The sequence below is a fragment of the Sturnira hondurensis genome, unplaced genomic scaffold, assembly GCF_014824575.4.
Source record: "Sturnira hondurensis isolate 20B ecotype Veracruz unplaced genomic scaffold, ASM1482457v3 Scaffold0007194, whole genome shotgun sequence".
NCBI lineage: Eukaryota > Metazoa > Chordata > Mammalia > Chiroptera > Phyllostomidae > Sturnira > Sturnira hondurensis.
Genome location: NW_028079825.1, coordinates 1,418 through 18,525, shown reverse-complemented (window position 1 = coordinate 18,525; position 17,108 = coordinate 1,418). Strand labels below are relative to the sequence as shown.

The window sequence follows — 17,108 nt, the reverse complement described above, 5'->3', positions numbered from 1 at the left end:
GACGTGTTATTTTTATGCAAAATATTTGAATGTTTTTCCGATACTTCTAAATTTATTTAGTGTTGTTTGGTTTTATCTTGTCTCCCTATTTCTGAAACTTTTTTACACCTGAGTTACTTAAACATACCTATTACTCATAACGTCACTTCTTTGAGATGTGAAATTCTCCCAGTGTGTTTTCCAGTATGCTGATTATGTCATTTGTTGTGTTTAAATATTTGAGCCCTCTGGGATGTGTGGTCAGAATTTACTGACTTAAGTTTCCACGGAATGCAATGCAGTCTTGACCTCGTCCTCACTGCTTATGCAGCTCTAGCTGAAAGTGGGTTTGAAAAGAAAGAGTAGGGGGCACGGACGGGCCTAGAAGAAAGCTGGGGATCCTGATCACAGTCTGGTGGAACCAAGACACTTTGTCAGGCGGCAGGAGGGCCACATCCACCCTAAAAACCGGCCCGGGCTCAGATCATCCAGCCCCTGCAGAGCGGGTTTCCTCCAGCCGCTGGAAAACTAGCCACGGAAACCTCCAAGCCTCGCTGCAGGCTGTGTGACAGGCTCTCGGGAGACCCAGAGCAGCCAATCCCCGCGGGGCGGGGCGGGGAGGGTCTTCCGCGGGCCAGTCCCGAACCCAAGGGGCCCCGCCTCCTGCCCCGCCCTTCCAGCTTCTTCTGGCCGCTCATTGGTGAGCAGGGCTGGGATCGCAGCACTGATTGGGCCGCATCTCGCACGTGGCTATCCAGGTAGGAATCTCACCCCCTACCCAGCTCCTTCCCCCTTTCCGAGGGCGGAAAGCCCGGGAGCCCGGAGAGGACGCAGGTCCGAGGTGGGCAGCGCAGCAGGGGCCCCCGGGAACTGACCGGTAAGCGGGGAGCCTTGCCGCGTGGAGCCCTTAGCCCGAGACCTTCAAAGTCCAGCCTGAGAGACCCCGATGCCCTCATCCCGAGGGGCCCCGAATCCCTTCAGCATCGAGGGGTCCGCGTGCGCCAACCCGGGGGACCCCCACGCTTAGACCCCCAAACAGCCCGAAAACCCCAGTTCCCCTCAGCTCGGGGCACCCTACGTGCAGCTCGCCCGGAAAGACCGAGTCTCCCCAAACTCAGAGACGCTAAATGCCGTCGTCCTGGAAACGAACTCCGTGCGGGGACCCGGAAGCCCCTCGACGAGAGGCCCCGAGTCTCCTCCGCCGCCGCCGGGGTCTGACCCTCCCCTCCCCCCAGGCCATCAGCGTCCTCAGCCCGGAAGCCGCGGGATCGAGTCCTCAGGGACCCCGAGCCTGTCGGCCCGAGAGACGCGGTCAGCCAGGGACCGCGCCTGCGTCCTGTGCGGGCCTCACCGGATCCCCGGGTGCAACTCCGCGCCCTTCCCGGGACAAGCGCGTTTCCCGGCGCCGCCGCCACAGGCCCGGGGCTGCGCTGAGGCGGCCCCTGGAGGGAAGGGCGGGAACAAAGGCCCCGCCCCGGCGGCTCGGTGGGTCCCCATCCAGGCCCACGGCCCCCTCTCTGGGCGCCCTGCCAACGGGGAGAACGGCTGGTACCAGAATGTGAAGGGGAACTTCCACGGGCTCGCCGGCCCAGGTAGCGAGTGCGCAGGGGCCTGGGGAACCCGCCGGGCTGCGGGGCTGGCCCCGGCTCTGGCAGCTCCATCCGCCTGCAGCTCCCTCCTGCGTGGACACCGATGGGGAATTTGCTCCTATGTCAGAGCAGGGCTGGTGCTGATGGTGCAGCGCTCACAACTCGCTGTAGACTCTCCCATCCCGTCGGGGCCAGTCCCACGGGCTTCCTGGTGCTTGTTCCTCCTCCAAGCTGTTTGCTTTCAGACAAAGGTTTCGTCTCTTTCCAGGTCTCAGGGCCCCTGGACCAGCTTTTCTGCGTCACCACACCAGGCAGGCCACCGAGCTCCAGGAGGAGGACCCTGAGGACGCTGATGAAGAATGGGCTCCAGGGCAGCGAGGTGAGGGGCAGGAGGCGGCAGAGCTGCCCTCCCGACACGGACCTGGTGTAGGTCAGGCTGCATCTCGGGACATAACCAGGGGACAGGGTTTGCTTGTCCAGCGGACACGCAGGATGCAGAACAGTGTATCGTACAGTGAGGGGCTATTCCTGTAAACTTTCATGTGTGCAAAATCACCTTATATATTTATAGACACATTAATAACCAGTAAACGTATAAGAATATACAACTGAATAAGAAATTCAGAGGAGTTGTCATTGCAAGAGAGAGAGGCAGTGAGGAGTGTCCCCATAACTGGCTGCCACATGGCCTGCATGGAGACAGACGGGGAGCAGTATTAACATGGTGATGATGGAGCTGCAGAGAGGGCCAGGGTCAGAAATGGGTGATTACTGTATCATTTCCTGATATCGGCTATGGTGCCGTTCCGTCCTGTATCATGAGTGTTTGATTGGTGGGGTCAGTCCACTTTCATGGGTCCCAGGTTGAAATACAGCTGAAGTCAAGATGTGATCTTTAACTTGACTGGAATTCTGTTCCTGTGATCAGCAGACTGTGGATACCAACCAGAGTGTAATGATAAGGAAGGGTGTGGATGGCCAGTATGTGCACAGAGGGGAGGATACCAGAGAAAGGAGACGAGGGGGGTGGTAGTGCCCTTGGCCTGGACAAGGCCAGTTTGAATGAAGACAACACAGCAGGGAAAGGGTTATGTTGAAGACATGGAGTCTCTGTGCAGTTACTTTTATTACATTTTTTTCAGGAGAGGCCAATTTATTTATTTATTTATTTATTTAAGATTTTATTTATTTACCTTTAGTGGGGAAGGGGAGGAGAGAAGGAGGGGAATATCAGTGTATGGTTGCCTCTTGTGAGTGCCCTGCTGGGAACTGGCCTGCAACCCAGGCATGTGCCCTGACTGGGAATTGAACCACAATCATGTGGTTCACAGGCCCGCGCTCAATCCACTGAGCTACACCAGCCAGGGCTCAATTTATTTTTTAATAAATGTAATAGATGCTCTATGAACATAGGAGGAGGTGTAGAAGAAACTTTGTCTATTTTTTTATCATTCTAATGAAATTAGCGGATGGCCCCAATAGAAGCCTAGGCCTTCATGATACTTCAGAAAACATTTTCCAACCATCCTTGGGTTGTTCTTGCACTACTCTCATTTACAGTTCTGTGTCCCTAAAAAGAATCTCCAGATTTTAGGAACAGTTACCAACCAAAACACTGATTTCTCATCATCTTTCAGTGAAACCTTGGGTGCCCTTCAGCAGGGAGCACAGTAAACACCAGAAGGTCAATATTTCCAAAAATCCTGTTGACAAGAAAATTTTCCTCATGGATAGAAATGCAGGTAAGAATGGGAAAATGCAGAAAGTATCCTAGGAACTGCTGCCTTCCTTTCTTGGTCTTCTCAATTCATTGTCCAACATTCTCATCTTTTTTTTTTTTTTAAAGATTTTATTTATTTATGTTTAGAGGGAAAGGAGAGAGGGAGAGAAACATCAATGCATGGTTGCCTTTTGTGCATGCCCTGCTGGTAGTTGGCCTGCAAGGAACCGGCCTGCAACCCAGGCATGCGCCCCGACCGGGAATCGAACCGCGATCCTCTGGTTCGAAGGCCCGTGCTCAATCCACTGAGCCACACCAGCCAGGGCTCATCTTTTTTAAAAACATTTTATTTATTGATTTTTATAGAGAGAAGGGAAAGGAAGAAAGTAAGGGAGAGAAGCATGTGCGAGACACACCTGTATAGGTTGCCTCTCACACTCCCCCAAGTGGGAGACCTGGTACCCCACCCAGGCATGGGCCCTGACCAGGAATGGAATTGGTGACCTTTCAGTCTGCAGGCCAGCGCTCAATCCACTGAGTCACACCAGCCCGGGCTCATCATCATCTTAATAGTTAAGAACTACAGCAACAATAGTAACTACCATTTGCTTCATTCTCACAATGTTTCAGACTTTAAGAATTCTATGTGAATAAACTCACTTAAACATCACAACACCCAGATGAGGTACGTACTATGACTGTCACCATTTACAATGAGGGAAGTGAGCTTTCAGAGATACAGAAATGTTTGACTGTATGTCTAAGATCCCAGTATCTGTGGTAGTGCAGTCTAATCCATAGTTGCTTCTCTAAACCACTTACGAACTCATTAAAATTTTCATTGTTTGACCCTAGCCAGCATGACTCAGCTGGGTGTTATCCTGCAAAGCAAAAGGTCCCCAAGTTGATTCTTGGTCGGGGCGCACGCCTGGGTTGTTGGCCAGGTTCCCAGTTGGGGTACTTGCAAGAGGCAAGTGTTTCTCTCCCTCTCTTTCTGTCTCCCATGAAAATAAACAAAATCTTTTTTAAAAATGAGAAAAATAAACTTTCATAGTTTTCTAAAGTTTACATTGTCTTATCCATATGTCATTACATCATTCATCTCACCGACGATTTCAACCAAAGTTCTTCTCTGCTATGCTGAAGTGAGAAATGCACTAAGACCCTCTGACTAAGGAAAGCGTGCAATGTGTAGGCAGTTGGTGCAGTGGGTGGTCCCAGGTGAAGAAGAATGTAAAATGTCCAGGATCACAGCCTCCCACTCTAATCAAACAGCATCACCCACCCCTGAGGAGCTTCAGGTTTCATGATTGCAAAATAACAAATAATAAAATGACTTAAGGATTTCATATAGGTTACACACTATTCAACAGAAAGTCATCTGTCTGGAACTGATTTCAAATCCCCCCATAGGGTGAAGTAACAGCTTTGTCTGATTTCTAATGAGGCGACTGTCATCCTGTTTAGAATAATTTGTTCAGTGTGAGCTGTTGAGGGGCTGGTCCGTACCTGAGACTTCTCAGAGGTCACAAGCCCAGATCAGGGCACCTTAGAGCTCCCAAATGTTTGCTGAATAAATGATTTCACAATTACAAATTAAACTAGAACATGATCAATGAACGCTGAAGGTAATTTCTGTGAGATGTGAAATACGGAGAGAGCTGAGGAGTAAGTAAATTGATAGCAGGACTGTAATCTCATTTACACTGTATTACACAATTCACAGAACACTTTGGTGAGCATTATTTAATTGTATATTCACTCTAACATTGAAAATTAGCATGTTAGAGATCATCAAACTGAAGACAACTAGCTACTGATACAGCCTTATTCAAACAGAATTGGTGGGAACCACCTAACCTAAGTACAGATATTCTTTCTAAGGTATTGCAAATTTTGTCACCATTTTTTATTTATTGTCTAGATATGTTTCTGCCAACTCTTTCTTTATTCTCTGTCAAATATCCTTCACTCTCAATATTATACAGACAGTTGAAAGAAAATACCCACAATGCCCTGGCTGGTGTAGCTTAGTGGATTGAGCACAGACCTGCGAACCAGAGGATCGCAGTTCCATTCCTAGTCAGGGCACATGCCTGGGTTGCAGGCCAGTTCCCAGCAGGGGACTCACGAGAGGCAACCATACATTGATATTTCTCTCCTCTCCTTCCCCTCTTCTCTAAAGATAAATAAATAAAATCTTAAAAAAAGAAAGAAAGGAAAGAGCCATAAGGCATGAGTTCTAATCTTGGATTCATTACCCACCTTGGCTCTATACCCTCTAATATTCATACTCCCTGGGTGTTTCCAAGGGTTGAAGTTTCAAAGACATGCATGTAAAATGTACCATAAGCCTTAAAAAATTAAATACATGTTACCTTTTAATATGTGACTTATATTGAAGGAAACATCCAGGGTGCCATTAAGCAATGAATATAGTTTGAAGGAATTGTCAGGAACAGCAAATTTGATGACTGCAAGTGACTCAGAGCATGCGCAGAAACCAGTGTCCCCTCCTGGAGAAGCATGTGCCTTTGGAAAGCTCACTGGACGAAAATCAGGTAAGGAAAAACAATTTGGAAACTTTAGTTTGTCTAAGTCCTATAGAAGGGCTGATAAGTTGACCTAGGTATGTGGGGAGGATTTTGAATGGGCCTGGATTTAAGCTGGGCTAAGCTAAGACTGAAGTTAGCAATGGAGCTTTGGGCAAATTCTATAAATTCTCTGAGCTCCTGAGTGCCAATGTGTAAAGAGAAGATAAGGAAACATCACTCATATATTATTTGAAAACATTAAATTAAATTTAAATCATTTGACACATGCAAGTTGTCCAGTAAGTCCATCTGTGATAGTAGCAACCACACTTTATTGGTATTGTGTGCCCAGGCCTTTACTCAATGCCTAACACAAAGTACACTCAATAAATATTTTATGACTGATTAAAGGTTGGCAAGTTAAGACTGGTAATGGGAAGATCTAGAAACTAAAATTCAATCAGTCATCTGTTTTTAGTGTGCAATCTTAGTCTTCTGAACTAATAGATAACAGAGTAAAATACCAGAGTATGCAGAAGGACAGGAAATCACTTGATGAGAGCAGATTGTGGTATCTGACAAAAGGGGAACTAACACTCCAGACCCCACCAACCTTGCTCACCTGGCCTTCAACTCAGATCTCAGGAGAAAGGAGATGGACGTGAAGATGTACAACCTACAAGAAAGAAAGGACTGTGTGTACCAAGAGGTCACCGAGCCCCAGGATGATGACTACCTTTGTAAGTGACCCTCACTAAGAAGCAAGTTATGATACAATAATTTCATCTAGTCCTTTGGTCCCCAAATCATTCCCTTCCTCTAGTGACCTGGAGTACACCATTGAGTCTCAGTGATGTGAGTGCCAGACTCCCTCTGAAACTCTTTGTGTCCAGGAATATGTGCTATACCTTCCCTAACCCCTGTCGCTCTCGCCTCCAGATTGTGAGAAGTGTCAGAACTTCTTCATCAACAGCTGTGCTATGCATGGGTCCCCTACATTTGTACAGGACAGTGCAGTGGACAAGGGGCATCCCCACCGCTCAGCCCTCACCCTGCCCCCTGGGTTGAGAATCGGGCCATCCAGCATCCCTGAGGCTGGCCTTGGAGTGTGGAATCAGGCAGCTGATTTACCCATGGGTCTGCACTTTGGCCCTTATGAAGGACACATCACAGAAGATGAAGAGGCAGCCAAGAGCAGATACTCCTGGCTGGTGAGAACTATTTACCTCTTCCACTGTCCTCTGGCTTCCCACATTCCTTCTGAAGCTTGGAGGGACCTCACCTCTTATGTGCTAGACATGGAGGGGATGATGTGGTTAGCTCTGTGTACTGACTGGACTTCACATGAACACAGAGCTCCTGTTTAAGGATCAGAAGGTAAGTGGGAGCAAAGTGGTACAGACATGAAGGAGTGGCTCCCCCCTTGTGGGGCTCCTGCTCTGATTAGACAGGTAGACTCGGATGTGTAGGTGATGACTAAGAAAAATACCATGTGGTCACAACCGGCAGTTGAATCCCCATGTAAGCTGGAAGAGCTTTGATGACAGTAGAATAAAATAATTGTTCTATTACCTCCCTGCAAAAAAAATAAAGTCTTCAATTTCTTTTCTGAAACACAGATCGCCAAAGGGAGAAACTGCTATGAGTATGTGGATGGAAAGGACAGATCCTGGGCCAACTGGATGAGGTGAGGTCAACAGGTCTCTGGGTGACAGAGGGGACTCTCATCCCCAACAAGCCTATATATCTTTCCCTCTTACCATGCCTCCCTCAGTGGGCTCCCTCAATCCTTTTTCCCCTCTTTTTCTCCATACAGTCTTCTTTCATTTCAGGGGACTTTTTGGAAGAAAGTATAGCATATGTCCTCAAAATATAAAGTTCTCTACCGGGTGGTGGGCTGAGATGGGAATAAAAGACAGAAAACTGTACTTGAACAATACTTAAATACGTTTTAAAAATATATACATAAAGTTCTCTGCTAGACACCATCTAGATGCTGGAAAGGTTTTGAAGAGTCTAGATACACTAGGGACACTGGATTACACTTTAATTTATCAAATGAACATTGATTAAGCACTTGCTATATCCCAGGTTAGGTGAAGGGATACATTACTTAAATGGATCACACAACCCATGTCCTTATGAAGGACTTCTCACAGACAGACATAAAACAGTTGCTTTTAGAAACATTTAACTGTAATTTCCAAGACGTGCACAGTGTCAAGATAGCACAAACCAAGGGTTGCCTAAACCTGTGAGGGCAGCAAACCATCCCAGCCTCACTTCAAACTAGAACTGGGCTCTGAGGCCTGCAGAGGAACGGTCATGGGCCCCTGTCCTGAGAGGGGCTCTCTTCTGTCAGGGTTAACAGAATATGAATCAACAACTATCACTCTATTTTATTTTACTAAGACAAAAGACCTCCAATTTTCTATGGTAACCTTGAGCAGGCAAGTGAATGGTACCCTAAATGAAGTGTAGGGGGGTTGGCGAAATGCCGCTTCAGAAGAAACACATGTGGGCTCTGTACTGGAAAATTAGTGAACTAATTTGGTAGCAAAGCCCTAGATTAGCAAAGGACGAGGTTCTCTGGTGTGAGACAACTTGATTTAGAGTTTGGAGAAGCCAGAGATCACTGGATATTATGGCCAGTCAGGGTGGAGGTTAAGTCTAGAACTGGGTTTGAGAAAATGGTATTAAGCAGGATGAACACTGCAAGCAGGACTTGGAGGTAGGAATTCACATGACACGCCGACAGACACTCAGACACTGAACAGAAGGTTTTCCAAGAGCATTAGAGCCTGAGAGCCTTAAGAATCAGTGAGGAGCTGGACATGATCCTGACAGATAGTGGGAATTCATCAGTGTGGTTTTCTTTCCCTTCCTCTGCCTCAATCCCAGGTATGTGAACTATGCCCGGGATGATGAAGAGCAGAACCTGGTGGCCTTTCAATACCACAGGCAGATTTTCTACCGAACCTGCCGGGTTGTCAGACCGGGCTGTGAGCTGCTGGTGTGGTTCGGGGACGAGTATGGCCAGGAGCTGGGCAGCAAGTGGGGCAGCAAGTGGAAGAGTGAGCTCCACGCTGGGAGAGGTGGGCACCACTGTTCTTCAAAACAGAAAGAAAAGAGAGAATTCTCCATAGAAATATTCATGATCCAACTCTTAAGTAGAGTAAAGTCCACTCTAAAGTCAGTAAAGTTTCAAATCACCTGCTTCAGAAATTCACAATCCATTCATATGCCTTTGACTCTTAGGCAAAATTTTTATGTTTTTATTTTTAAATATTTCATGAACAAAATACACAACCACATATAGTACTGAAAGACTGAGAGAAGAAAAAAAAACCAGTTTTCAAGCACTAACCAGTTCTCTCACCAAGGCAGTTTTTCTGACACTTTTATAGCTGTTTCTTCTTAATTTTCCTCCGTATTTCTAAATAAAACATTATTGTGTATAGACATTCATTTTTTCTTAAATATTTTGCCCTGGCTGGTGTGGCTCAGAGGACTGAGGACTGGCATGTGAACCACAGGGCTGCTAGTTTGATTACCAGTTGGGGCACATTCTGGGTTTTTGGCCAGGTCCCCAGTAGGGGGCATGTGTAGGCAACCACACACTGATGTTTCTCTCCCTCTCACTCCCAACCTTCCCCATTTTCTGAAAATAAATACATAAATCTTTTAAAACAAGATTTTATTTCTTTTTACAGAGAGTGGAAAGGAGGGAGAAAGAGAAATCAATGTGCAAGGGAAACATTAATCAGCTGTCTATGGCACGTCCCCAACTGGCCCACAACCCTGGCATGTGCCCTGACTGGAATCAAACTTGTAATCTTTCAGTTTGTGAGACCACACCCAACCCACCAAGCCACACCATTCAGGCAGGGCACATTCATTTGTCATTTTAGTGAATTATGATGAGAGATCCTACTCTGAGGTGCACAGCGTCCTGGGACCTGGAAATACAGATAAACATGAAGATCAGAATCACTGCTCTTGAGGAGCTGACGGGTGAAGGAAGGGAACCCAGACACACGTGCTTGCGTGTGCATGACACGACACAGTGGTTAGTGCTGTGGAGAAAACTAATCCAGGACAAGTGCCTAGGGATCAGTGTGAGGGGAGGTGTGCTGTGGCAGGTGGTCCTAGAAGGGTTCTTTTTTTTTTTCTTTTTAAGATTTTATTTATCTTTAGAGAGGAAGAGAAGGAGAGAAATACCAATGTATGGTTGCCTCTCTTGAGTCCCCTGCTGGGAACTGGCCTGCAACCCAGGTATGTGCCCTGGCTGGGAATCAAAATGCGATCGTGTGGTTTGCAGGCCCGAGCTCAATCCACTGAGCTACATCAACCAGGGCTGGAAGGGTTCTTTTTTAAAAAAATATATTTTATTGATTATAACATTACAGTTGTCCCATTTCCCCGCTTCATTCCCCTCCATCCTGCACACCCTTCCCCCACCATTCCCCCCCTTTAGTTTATGTTCATGTGTCACAAGTTCTTTAGATTCTATATCCCATACTATTCTTGCCCTCTCCCCTATTTTCTACCTACCATCTATGCTACTTATTCTCTGTACCTTCTTCCCCCTTCTTCTCCTCTCACTCCCCTGTTGCTAACCCTCCATGTGATCTCCATTTCTATGGTTCGGCTCCCGATCTAGCTGTCCTGTTTAGTTTGCTTTTGTTTTAGGTATGGTTGTTAGTAACTGTGAGTTGGCTGTCCTTTCACTGTTCCTATTTTTTATCTTCTTTTTCTTAGATAAGTCCCTTTAACATTTCATATAATAAGGGCTTGGTGATGATGAATTCCTTGAATTTGACCTTATCTGAGAAGCACTTTATCTGTCCTTCCATTCTAAATGAAAGCTTTGCTGGATGGAGCAATCTTGGCTGTAGGTGTTTGAATTTCATGACTTGGAATACTTCTTTCCAGCCCCTTCTTGCCTGTAAGGTCTCTTTTGAGAAATCTGCTGACAGTCTGATGGGAAGTCCTTTGTAGGTGACTGTCCCCTTATCTCTTGCTGCTTCTAGGATTCTCTCCTTCATTTTCATCTTGGCTAATGTAATTATGATGTGCCTTGGTGTGTTCCTTCTTGGGTCCAACTTCTTTGGGACTCTGAGCTTCCTGGATTTCCTGGAAGTCTGTTTCCTTTGCCAGACTGGGGAAGTTCTCCTTTATTATTTGTTCAAATAAGTTTTCCACTCGTGGCTGTTTCTTTCCCCCTTCTGGTACCCCTATAATCCGGATGTTGGAACATTTAAAGATGTCCTGGAGGTTCCTAAGCCTCTCCTCATTCTTTTGAATTCTTGTTTCTTCCTTCTTTTCTGTTTGGTTGTTTCTTTCTTCCTTCTGGTCCACTCCCTTGATTTGAGTCCCAGTTTCCTTTCCATCATTATTGGTTTCCTGTGCATTTCCCTTCATTTAAATCAGTTTAGCCTTCATATGTTCCTCTAATTTGTGGCTAAAATCAACCAATTCTGTGAGCATCCTGATCACCAGTATTTTGAACTGTGCATCTGAAAGTCTGGCTATTTCTTGGTCACTTAGAATTATAGGCTCTGGGGCTTTGAGCTGTTCTTGAGTCATAATGTTTGGTCTGTTTGCACCTGTTATGTATGAGGGGCAGAGCCTTAGGTGTTCACCAGGGTGAACCAGGCCCCTTTGGTGCCAGCTCCTGGGTGTGTTGGCCTGTGCACCCTCCAGGACCCTGTGGGTCTCTCCAACAAACTCTCCTTGAACCTGGGAGCTTTTCCAGACACCTCGACCCCGAAAGTTTCTCCAATTGGTGCTTTCAGGCTTTAACTCCTGGCGCTGGGGCCCTAGCCTGAGTGGTCTGTCTCACTGCTTGCTTCTCCGCCTCGTTTATCTGCGGGCAAATTTGTGACTGCGGTCAGTCAGCCACCTTGCACCCCCACTGGGTCTGCCCGCTGCCACCCCGCACCTGGGATCCACCAACTGCCGCCTGCGTGCCTGGGTCGATCCTGCCTCTTTTGCCTGCCCAACTCTACTCCACCAGCCGCTGACTCCGCCCTTCTTACCAGTCTGGCTGAATGGTTTCGTTGTTGTGGACTTCCATACAGTTCAATTTATGTGTTTTGGTTGCATCTTTGTTAATAAACTTTGTTGTCTTTAAACTTGATTGTGTGAGGAGGCACAGTGTTTCCACCTACACCTCCATCTTGGCTGGAAGTCCCTGGAAGGGCTCTTTGAGAGATAACATTTATAAAAATATCTGCAGGCAGAGGATGCCAGGCAGAGGGAACAGCTAGTGCAGGGAAGAAAAGAGGTGCGGTGTTGAATTAGCTGAGGGTCATTCAGGTCTCCTCTCAGCACAGAGGGTAAGAAGGGAGATCAGACAGATGCTTTTAATATTTTATTTATCTTTAGAGGGGAAGGGAAGGAGAGAGGGAGATAAATAGCAATGTATGGTTGCCTCTCAAGTGTCCCTGACTGGGAATCAAACCACTATCCTTTGGTTCGCAGGCCAGCGCTCAATCCACTGAGTTACACCAGCCAGGGCTGGTTGAAATATTTTGAAACAGGTCTTCTTCGTGTATTTGAAATGGGCTAACACAAAATGAGATGAAGCATAAGTATTTGGTGTGACACTTGAGGAAGGACATTTCATTTTACTATTTTGGAAAACTGAGAGAAACAATTCCTACTTGGGGCCTGTGGTTTTCCTCTGTAACATGACTTAGAAGATATCTACAGATGGGAAGAAAGGTCACTGCAACTCCATCCACACGGGGAGTAAACTGGCCTCTCATGCTCCTCAAAAGCCCCTAGTCTGGGCAACATTAGAAAAGCCCCTTGATTGGGGTTTCTGGATGTCTGAAGAAGATGCACTGCATAAAAATAAACTGGAAAATAGTCGGCGAGTGGACACTGTGGGAGACAGAGGTTGTGTTATCACCACAGTAAGAATAATTCATGGGGCAGGTCTTACCAGGAGACTAAACATACGGCCCAGGCATTCTCATCAACATCTGCCCTGACCAAACCTTTCTCTTTCAGTGGAACCAAAGCCAGAGGTGCACCCATGTCCCTCCTGCTCTCTGGCCTTCTCCACTCAGAAATTCCTCGACCAACATATGAAACTCAATCATCCCTCTCAGACTCTCCTGGGAACATCTGCAAGAAAACACCTGCAAGGAGAGGAACCCTGTCCAGAGGATCAGAATTGGCAGCAGCAACATGCTAGTACGCACACCTGGAATGATAAAGCTGAAGGTCAAGAGGTCAAAGAAAGGTCCAAACCTTTGCTAGAAAGAATCAGTCAGAGGAGAATCTCAAGACCCTTTTTCCAACCTTCCAAAGAACAAATGACGAGCTCTAGTGAGCATGAGAGAATGATGGAGGAAGAGCCCCACAGAGGCCAGAAAGAGAGTTCAGAGGACACAGGCAAGTTATTTGTGAAAGTAGGAATGTCAGGAATTGTAACGATTGAGCATGGAGGGTGTTGGCAAGGCTTCAGTGATGGGTCACATCTCATCACACACCAGAGGACACACTCTGGGGAGAAGCCCTACGTTTGCAGGGAGTGCGGGAAATGCTTTACACGGAAGTCACATCTCATCACACATCACAGGATACACTCAGGGGAGAAGCCCTATGTCTGCAGGGAGTGTGGGAGAGGCTTTACATGCAAGTCAGCTCTCATCAGACATCAGAGGACACACTCAGGGGAGAAGCCTTGCATTTGCAGGGAGTGCGGGAAAGGCTTTACCTGGAAGTCAGCACTCATCAGACACCAGAGGACACACTCAGGGGAGAAACCCTATGTCTGCAGGGAGTGTGGGAGAGGCTTTACATGCAAGTCAGCTCTCATCAAACACCAGAGGACACACTCAGGGGAGAAGCCTTACATTTGCCAGGAGTGTGGGAGAGGCTTTACATGGAAGTCAGCTCTCATCAGACACCAGAGGACACACTCAGGGGAGAAGCCCTATGTCTGCAGGGAGTGTAGGCAGTGCTTTACACGGAAGTCACATCTCATCACACATCACAGGATACACTCAGGGGAGAAGCCCTATGTTTGCAGGGAGTGCAGGAGAGGCTTTAAATGCAAGTCAGATCTCATCAAACACCAGAGGACACACTCAGGGGAGAAGCCCTACATTTGCAGGGAGTGTGGGAAAGGGTTTACCTGGAAGTCAGCTCTCATCAGACACCAGAGGACACACTCAGGGGAGAAGCCCTATGTTTGCAGGGAGTGTAGGCAGTGCTTTACACAGAAGTCATATCTCATCACACACCACAGGATACACTCAGGGGAGAAGCCCTATGTTTGCAGGGAGTGTGGGAGAGGCTTTACCAGGAAGTCAGTTCTCATGAGACACCAGAGGACACACTCAGGGGAGAAGCCCTATGTTTGCAGGGAGTGTAGGCAGTGCTTTACACGGAAGTCACATCTCATCACACATCACAGGATACACTCAGGGGAGAAGCCCTATGTTTGCAGGGAGTGTGGGAGAGGCTTTACATGCAAGTCAGATCTCATCAAACACCAGAGGACACACTCAGGGGAGAAGCCCTACGTTTGCAGGGAGTGTGGGAGAGGCTTTACACGGAAGTCACATTTCATCAGACACCAGAGGACACACTCCGAAGAAGCCCTATGTGGGTGGACTGAATGAGTCATTAGCAATAAGTAGCATATCAATAGCCATAGGAAGTCTAGGGCCCCTTACTCTCCCCAATATTGTAATTAGTACAGAAGTAACTGGTTAAACAAACCCTCCACTTTCATGACAAGAGATGAGATGGACAAACAGTTACATAAGTGATATGGGGATGACAACACCAGTCTCCTTCATGGTTTTTTGACCACCTATTATAAAATGGTTTGTCTCCCTACAAATACGAAGCCTACATCCCACATTCCCCCATCACAGAGCAGAGGGTCCCGAAAGAGCCATAAGGATCTGGTACTCTCAGCCACAAAAATTCAACTCCTGCAAATGCATGTCTTTAGTCACTCTATTTTGGTTCCTGCCCAGGGAGAGGGATTTGAGACAGATGCATCAGTGAAGGGAATTCCCTGGACTCCTGGGAAGTGGGGGCTTTTCTCCTAATAGGCTCCCTACCCTCCTCCCTTGGCTTCTCTTGGCTCTTCTGGTTTCCTACAACCTCTGGAGCCTCAGAGGTGAATGGCAGGGAGGGATGATGCTTGTGCACAGACGTGAGCCTGGCCCAGTCTGGGCACCTGGTCTTCCTCACTCTCCTTGCTGCCCCTTTAGGGTCAGCATTTGCTGGTGCACAGCATACAGATTCCACATCAGTCCATACTTAGTGTGAGTCTCAGCTCTGTCTCCTCCAGCTGTGTGACCTAAGGCAAGATTCTCAACTTCTCTCTGCCTGCCTTCTAGTCTGTACAATGGAAATGGGAACTCCAGCCTTTCGGTTTGACATTCAAAGTTGAGTCAGCACAAAGAGAATCTGGAAAGAGGTTCGCTGAGATCACAAGTCCTGAACAGCTTTCAGTGCCTATGTCTTCCGGGTCTTTAGTGCTGGACAAAGGAAGATGAGGACAGGGTAGGGGTCTGTAGCCAAATTCAGAATATGAGCAGACCCCACTGCTTTCCCCACATAGACTCAGCTGCCCATAGAAGGAGGCCTGAGGTAGGGGATGTGTTTCCTTCCAGGTCATCACCCTCCCACTGACCTTGCACAGCCTCAGAGCCTCCTTAACACAGGCAGGTGGTACTGAGTGTGACCTGTGAAACAAGACCCTCGGCCACCCCTTGCTGAGAACTGACACTGAAACAGCACCTGCCTGCACTGGGGTGTTAGGATAGATGGTGAGCCAAGGCAGGGAGGGCGAGGAAGACGTGTGTCACCCACTGACTCGGCAGTCCTGAGCCGGGTCCAAGTCTATCACCAGATGGTCTAACATCACAAGGAACACCATGTTAACATGTTGAAATTCTAGGTTTCATTTCCAATGTCTGGCAAAAAAAAAAAAAAAAGGCTCTGAAACTATTCATCCCAAGCCCTAGGAGATGGGAGGGAGTCCACAGCACTAAAGGACCCGTAAAACAAATATGGCTAATTGCCTCTGGCCACTGTCTGTTTTATGAGCGGGTCCCTAGTGCTTCCAGAAAGAGCCCACAGGTAACTGGGTAACTGCCTCAACTTTAACTCTCCTGTCATGGATCTATTTTACAAGATGACCAAGTGGGGTCTGAAGCAAGATAAGGATTCAGGCTAACAGACCCCCCACCCCCACCTCACATATACCTATGTTTGCATAGTCATGTCCCCCACCTCAGCAAGACCTGTCCCTTTCCATGAGAATGTATCACTAATAAACCCTGCTTGCACGGTAATGGACTTGCTGATCTGTAATCCTTTACTGCATTGGCAAGAAGGACCCAGTTTCTCCTGTGACAGGTGCACCCGGTCTGCATGTGGCATTCATGAAGCCCGCAACACAGAAACTTCTGTCATGCACTCCTTGTACCTGGGCCCCACAGGGCTTCATTCACCACTGACACCATCTCAAAATTATGACTTATTGCATCTTTAAACTTTTGTTTGTGAAGTCTGATGGGATAATGGACATGCACAATGTTGGTCATCCCTGGCCACCCATTCACAGATAATGTCCACAAGAGCACAAAATTCCCATGGACTCCCAGTAGGAGTCCAGCGAGACTCAGGGTGAGAACAGGGTAAACATCTACATCTGCATAAGCAAGGGTGCCAACGGCTCCCACAGGTCACACTTTTCTTAGAACCAGAGCTCAGTTCAATATACAGAGAGATGGTCAACAATTAATTAGTGAGGACCTCATCAGAAGTTCTGATTGAGGGAGACCTGAGCGTGACCCACCCTGTTCCTGCTGAGGTGGAACAGGGTGGGTCACACTGTTGACCTGGAACGATGACCTTTCTGTCCTCCCAGTGCCAGGCTTGTGAAGAGTGTCTACATGAACTCTGTGGATTTCAATAATAAATATCCACTATTATTTTCTTTCATGCTTTTTTAAAGGAAGGTGTATTTCTTGGGTTCTGTTTACCTTCCCTGTTTCTCCCCCACCACTACAGCCCAGAGAGAAGACCATAAAGTCAATATTCTGTGGCTTTCAGCATGGGCCAGGGGAGAGGGGCAGAGTCCTGGTGTAAAGCTGGCAGAGCGGCTGGTGCCGAATACAGTCGGGAGGGGAACCCGCAGACTGCCACGGGATGCTCACAACCTCGTCACCAGGACAGACCCTGGAGCTCTCCCAGAAGGCTTAGTGATTCAAGATGAGCAGACAGGTTTGTTCCCTCTCCCTC

General features: G+C 47.5%; 1 protein-coding gene across 2 annotated transcripts; it reads left to right on the top strand.

Annotated features, from left to right (window-relative positions):
* Positions 1 to 785: 785 nt before the first annotated feature.
* Positions 786 to 16,804, top strand: LOC118990522 (histone-lysine N-methyltransferase PRDM9-like). 2 transcript variants are annotated; one of them, XM_037051118.1, is made up of 9 exons: positions 786 to 856; positions 1,837 to 1,947; positions 3,206 to 3,252; positions 5,693 to 5,849; positions 6,425 to 6,562; positions 6,762 to 7,033; positions 7,442 to 7,509; positions 8,724 to 8,917; positions 12,843 to 16,804. In XM_037051118.1, the coding sequence occupies exons 4-9, from the start codon at positions 5,759 to 5,761 to the stop codon at positions 14,462 to 14,464; spliced, it is 2,385 nt and encodes a 794-aa protein (XP_036907013.1). In that variant the 5' UTR covers positions 786 to 856; positions 1,837 to 1,947; positions 3,206 to 3,252; positions 5,693 to 5,758; the 3' UTR covers positions 14,465 to 16,804. The 2 variants fall into 2 exon arrangements, with proteins under 2 accessions (XP_036907013.1, XP_036907012.1); XM_037051117.1 differs by lacking the exons at positions 786 to 856; positions 1,837 to 1,947 and having other exon boundaries at positions 3,235 to 3,310.
* The last annotated feature ends 304 nt before the right edge of the window (positions 16,805 to 17,108 follow it).